Source organism: Leucoraja erinacea, chromosome 36, assembly GCF_028641065.1.
Source record: "Leucoraja erinacea ecotype New England chromosome 36, Leri_hhj_1, whole genome shotgun sequence".
NCBI lineage: Eukaryota > Metazoa > Chordata > Chondrichthyes > Rajiformes > Rajidae > Leucoraja > Leucoraja erinaceus.
In genome coordinates this window covers 12,932,321-12,938,714 of record NC_073412.1, presented here as the reverse complement: position 1 = coordinate 12,938,714, position 6,394 = coordinate 12,932,321, and the positions used below count along the sequence as shown (strand labels likewise).

Below are 6,394 nucleotides of genomic sequence, written 5' to 3'. Positions count from 1 at the left end.
GAGCCGGGCCCTGTTTTTCGTCTCTTCTTCCCCCAATGTCAGTGCACGGCTACCGACTGCAAGGCGGCGCCGGCGCTGCTCAACGTGTCGCCGGGGCTGGGGCTAAGGCTGGGGCTACGTTGCCCACTGCCGATCAGCGGGGAGGTTGGACTTAACGTGGTAACATTGTTGGACAGGATGGCCGAGATGGGCGCGGGTAATGCCGCCAGGGCGGGCACGCTGGCCGGAGACGGTTTGATGGGCACGGGGATAGCTGGTAGTGTCTGCCCGCCGTGGCACAGCGGCTTGAGCGGGACCCCGTATGCGCTGTAATCGCTGGTGGGCACCGAGAGCGGCGGCGCCGTGTCCATCACCGTGGTACTGTACATGTGCGGCCACGCCGTCCCCACTGAGTGCATGGGATAGCCGGTGTGCATGGGCTGAACGGCCGAGAAAGCCAGCCCGCTGGACATCACGTTTTTGTACTCTCTGGCGATGATGTTCTCGATGGCGAAGGGGTGCTTGAAACTTGAGCTTTGCGAGACTCCCATGTTGTAGGTGGGTATCTGGGGCAGGTGTGTCCCCGATACGGCCAGAGCGCTTAGCCGCAGCTTGGCTTGTTGTTGCAGATAGTGCGTGGCGTCCGCCTGCTTGTTCACCGCCAAATGGTCAGCCTTCAACACCTTGAAACGTTTGCGGCGTCTGAGGAAGCTGCCGTTCTCAAACATATCTCCGCAGTTGGGGTGCAGAGCCCAAAAACTGCCCTTGCCCGGCTGGTCGGGTCTCCGAGGAATTTTGATGAAGCAGTCATTGAACGAGAGGTTGTGTCTGAGCGAGTTCTGCCACCTCTGTGTGTTCTCACGGTAGTAAGGGAAGCGGTCCATGATAAACTTGTAGATCTCACTGAGAGGCAGCATCTTTTCCGGGGAACTTTGGATAGCCATGGCGGTCAACGAGATGTAGGAGTAAGGTGGTTTCTGGTCGCTATATGTGTTTCTGCCTGGGCGAGGCATCATCAACGAAAACAGCAACAAAAAAACAGAAGAAAAAAAAAACAAACACGAAACCACAATTCAAGTCTTGAGGAATGGTCTCACCCGCTCAAAGTTCAGAAACTAGCCCCCACCTCAAAGTTAGCCCAACTTGGCAGAGAGTCGACTCTGGAGTCTGCTGCTCTTCGAGGTGTCTCTCAGTCTCTCTTTCTCTCTCTCCCTCTCTCTTTCTCTCTCTTTCTCTCTCTGGGTGAAATGTTGGCTGTGGTTCACCCGCTCACACCGGAGATGTTGGTTGAATTGAAGCGAGCCGTCAGAGGTGGGCTGCCGGCGAGACGGGCGGACGGACGGTGTGTTTCCGCAGTGTGCAGCGATGGGCCCGCTGCTCCCTCAGTGCCGCTGCTGCCGCCGACTAACTGCTCCCATCGCCGCTAGTACCTTCATTTAGCGCTGACATGTGCGAGGCACACAGTTAATGTAGCGCTCTTGTCGTCACATGATCTGGCGCATTTGGGAAAGAGCGGTGCCTGCTTACATTTACACCTATTTACATGGCTACCGCCGGCCAATAGAATCCATCTACATCCCCACACAGTTAGGGGTCAAATCGGAAGAGTGAAAAAATAAGCAGAAGGCGAGAACGGAGACCGGCGCGGTCAGCCACCGGTTTAATCTGCCATTCCCACTCGCCCAGCGAATCCCAGTGGAATCCCCGAGAGGGTGGAGGTGCCTTGTATTTTTGTTAATGTCCTCAATAACCGGCTATCCTCTCTCCCCCCGTTCATCTGCTACCCAGGAAAAAACCCCTCGGTTTAACAATACATCCCACGTCCGGCTATGTGAAGCGGTCTCGCCGATAGCCAGCTCGCAGTCGGAAGCCGAATGCACTGACTCCCAAGACTGAACTGCGAACTTTAAAACATTGACTAAAAAAATGTACAATTCCCTGCGCCAGACACGAGCTAACTTACAAATGGACCTTTCTATAATTTGTATATCCTTTAGCCAATTCGAAACCAGAAGCATTCATTAAAAAAAAAACAGAGTGCTGGTTCAATGCGTATTAGTAACTCGCCAAATCGTAACTTAAACACGGTTATTTCTAGAGATTAAATCGTGTCATTAATATTAAAATGCTGGCGGAGGCCGGTTTGAATGCGAGCGCACGTTTCCTCTTATTAATCAAGGTACTTGAATCAATCAATGTCACCTCGCGAGAAAAAAACCCCAAGCGAAAATAGCTGGGCAGAAACTTTCTAAATGCTTTCTGTGGGAAATTAGACTGTAATATGCGCACAGGCATCGGAATATGGGGGTGATCTACTGGTTAAATTACATGCAAATGTGGAGAGGGATTGCCGCTAATACCACATGAAACGCCCAGAAGTCAATTATATTAATATGTAGATAAAAAAACAAAAGACTCGCTGTAAGAACCGTTTAGTCTTCATCTCAAAGAACTGTCCCGGTACTGCGCCGAGAGTTTGCATTAGGTCTCTTCCCAAAAGCAAGACCACACACGAACCAGGTTAGTAATAATTTATGGTAATTCCCCCCCATAAATCCACACCCGCCTCTATCCGCATCCAAACACTCCCTAACCAACCAGACAAATGACAAACACAATATTGGTTTTGATCGCTAATGTTTACACGCCTTAAACGCGCAGGTGTGCTTCATTTCTAGTTTTTAGATGAAAATATGGAGATAGGAACTTGCAATGACCCCACGAATATTTACTAAACACGGGCGAGAGGGGGGGGGGGGGGGGGGGGGTGAGGCTCGCTTAGTTCGCCTTGCGGTTACCAAGGCTATATAAAAAAACTGCGCTTGCAAACATAGCTTCCCCCTGTAGAAAGTCAACTCCACGCTGTGACCGCGCATGTACTAGGCAACCACTGACTGATTTGGAGCAGGCCGTATGTTTAACACTTTAAAAAAAAATTATAATCTATGAGTACTAACAACGAGAATTATAACAATGAGTATTAATGAGTGTTGATTCCGGGCACCTCACTCTGTGGATCGGAGAGCCGCCTGAAGCAAAGAGTCTAGTCCGCAAATATCGCCCTAAAACTTCAGTGTCTTGAGACTAATCAACTTTGTTTATTTTTCCTTTCATTTTCCAATATAAACTCTGCGTTATTCGTCCGACCCGCCTTCAACCAAACCACGGTAACTTTGTTTTTTGCCGTCTACGGTCTCCTGTCAACTGGGCTTCGAAAAAAAAAATTGGCGAATTCATCAACGTGGAGTTAGTGGTTAAAAAATAAATCAGATGGCGTGAGGGTAACTTTCTGCATTGGCCCCGGCATCTGATTAAATTTTAGAACACACAGTTAATGTGATAAAATTGGTGTTATGCTAGCGCTGGAACGGCCGTGTAATGTGTGTCTTGGTTGGTCGTCTACACAAAGAGACACAAAAGTTCTCTAAACTAAATTACATTGCACTTCTGAACTGCGATGCAATTTGAAGTATCTGTTACAGAGAGGGTTTGTGAACAGTTCTGTGTGTGTCTGAAATTGAATAACAAAGCAACGTTGTGAAGACTCTCTAAGTGAAGTGTTCAGGCATGACATTCGCAGGGTGACGGCAAACAAAGCCAAGGGGTCACTGGGATGAAAAACGAATCAAACAGCTACTTTCACACGTTTGCCGTCGACTGCGGCATTGCCCAACAATAGGGAACAAATGTAAGAAAGGGGTAAAAGGGACTCGGCTTTCCATCTAACAGACGATAGCGGGACAACATTGTCGGAGTCGAGTCAATATCAAACAATATCATTTGTTGAATTAAAGCTCGCTTACAATTTCTTTTATTCTCCGCCGCGGCTTTGGTTCCCGACGAGCCGGGAGATTCGTCGCTCGCTGCGGGGATTTCCGGTGGCCCACGGCCGCTCCATCTTAGCGGCGTCGCTGCTCGACCTTCCACCAATGTTGGGTGCGGGCAGTGTACCTACTCGTCGCCCTACGGCGGGGGTTGAGGGTGGCAATGAGGGTGGGTATAGAATGGGCATAGAGTGGGTGTACAGTGGGTGTAGAGTGCGTGTACAGTGGGTATAGAGTGGGTATACAGTGGGTATAGAGTGGGCATAGAGTAGAGTGGGTATACAGTGGGTATAGAGTGGGTATACAGTGGGTATAGAGTGGGTATACAGTGGGTATAGAGTGGGTATAGAGTGGGTGTAGAGTGGGTATACAGTGGGTATAGTGGGTATACAGTGGGTATAGAGTGGGCATAGAGTCGGTGTACAGTGGGTATAGAGTGGGTATAGAGTGTGTGTACAGTGGGTATAGAGTGGGTATACAGTGGGTATAAAGTGGGTATACAGTGGGTATACAGTGGGTATACAGTGGGTATAGAGTGGGTATAGAGTGGGTATAGAGTGGGTATAGAGTGGGTGTACAGTGGGTGTACAGTGGGTATAGAGTGGGTATAGAGTGGGTATAGAGTGGGTATAGAGTGGGTGTAGAGTGGGTATAGAGTGGGTGTAGAGTGGGTGTAGAGTGGGTATACAGTGGGTATAGAGTGGGTATAGAGTGGGTGTAGAGTGGGTGTAGAGTGGGTATACAGTGGGTATAGAGTGGATATAGAGTGGGTGTAGAGAGACGGTGTCGAGTGTGGGGGTAGGCAGTTGGCACAAGGAATGGGCATATAGAGTGAGCATTGAAAATGGCACAAGCTCACAAGTTATAGGAGTAGAATTAAACCATTCGGCCCATCAAGTCCACTCCGCCATTCAATCATGGCTGATCTCTGCCTCCTAATCCCATTTTCCTGCCGTTGACACTCGTTCTAATCAAGAGTGGGATATAGATAGAGTGCCTTCTGAACCTTCTGAATGTTGTGGTCGACAGGCCAGTACTCTGCATGTCGCCAACTTGGACAATTTAACTTTTTTTTTATCAAGCCAATTAACCTACAAACCTGTACGTTTATGGAGTGGGTATAGGAGTGGGGATATGGGGTGGGGATATGGGGTGGATATAGGAGTGGGTATATGGGGTGGGTATAGGAGTGGGGATATGGGCTGGGTATAGGAGTGGGGATATGGAGTGGGTATAGGAGTGGGTTTAGGAGTGGGTATAGGAGTGGGGATATGGGGTGGGGATATGGAGTGGGGATATGGAGTGGGTATAGGAGTGGGGATATGGGGTGGGTATATGGGGTGGATATATGGGGTGGGTATAGGAGTGGGTATATGGGGTGGGTATAGGAGTGGGGATATGGGGTGGGTATAGGAGTGGGGATATGAGGTGGGTATAGGAGTGGGGATATGGGGTGGGTATAGAAGTGGGTATGGGTGGGGATATGGGGTGGGGGTATAGGAGTGGGGATATGAGGTGGGTATAGGAGTGGGGATATGGGGTGGAGATATGGGGTGGGAATATGGAGTGGGTATAGGAGTGGGGATATGGGGTGGGTATAGAAGTGGGTATGGGTGGGGATATGGGGTGGGTATAGGGTGGGGATACGGGGTGGGGATATGGGGGGGGTATAGGAGTGGGGATATGGGGTGGGTATAGGAGTGGGTATATGGGGTGGGTATAGGAGTGGGGATATGAGGGGGGTATAGGAGTGGGGATAGGGGGTGGGTATAGGAGTGGGGATATGGGGGGGTATAGGAGTATAGGAGTGGGGATACGGGGTGGGTATAGGAGTGGGGATACGGGGTGGGTATAGGAGTGGGGATATGGAGTGGGTATAGGAGTGGGGATATGGGTATAGGAGTGGGGATATGGGATGGGTATAGGAGTGGGGATACGGGGTGATCCCAGTAGGTTTGGAGAGTGAAGAGTTGGAAATTGGGCTGGACATAGTGGCATTGAAGGTGCCAATGAGAATGGGCAGAGTGTAGCATGAAGGGTAGTCATTGAGAGTGGACATGGAGATGGCGGGCATGGTGCGGGCATTCACTGCGGCCATTGAAGCTGGAAACCGAGTGGACATAGAGAGAGTGAGCAATGAGGGTAGGCGGTGAGTGTGACATTGAGGGCGGGCATCGATAGTGGACAGAGAGTAAACATTGGGAGTGAGCATAGAGAGTGGATACTTGTACTAAGCATTTGGGTGGCATAGAGGAGGGGTGTTGGGGTTGGCATTAAGGGTGGAGATTGAGAATGGGTGCAGGGTGTGAGGGTAGAGCGGATAATGACAGTGGAGAGAGAGGGTCAGAGTCAAGTTACCCAGGTTTGTTCTCAAGGGGTATCCGGTACGGAGCGCCCGTACAGAACTCAGCGTCTAACAAACATAAAACCAGTCTGAAGAAGGGTCTCGACCCGAAACGTCACCCATTCCTTCTCTCCAGAGATGCTGCCTGGCCCGATGCGTTACTCCGGCATTCCCGTGTCTATAACAGGATTTATTGATTGCATCCTGTGAAATATAAGTTCTCCAAGAATGCTCTGCTCCGCGACGA

The 6,394-nt window shown here is 50.1% G+C and overlaps 1 protein-coding gene across 1 annotated transcript in view; it reads right to left on the bottom strand.

Moving 5' to 3' along the window:
• foxb1a (forkhead box B1a) overlaps positions 1 to 2,688 on the bottom strand; it is a 3,286-nt gene extending 598 nt beyond the window's left edge. Inside the window, exon 1 of the mRNA XM_055662737.1 lies at positions 1 to 2,688. This exon is cut by the window's left edge and continues 598 nt beyond it. Coding sequence (XP_055518712.1) covers positions 39 to 995 — 957 coding nt within the window. The 5' untranslated portion in view covers positions 996 to 2,688 and the 3' untranslated portion in view covers positions 1 to 38.
• Between the last annotated feature and the right edge of the window lie 3,706 nt (positions 2,689 to 6,394).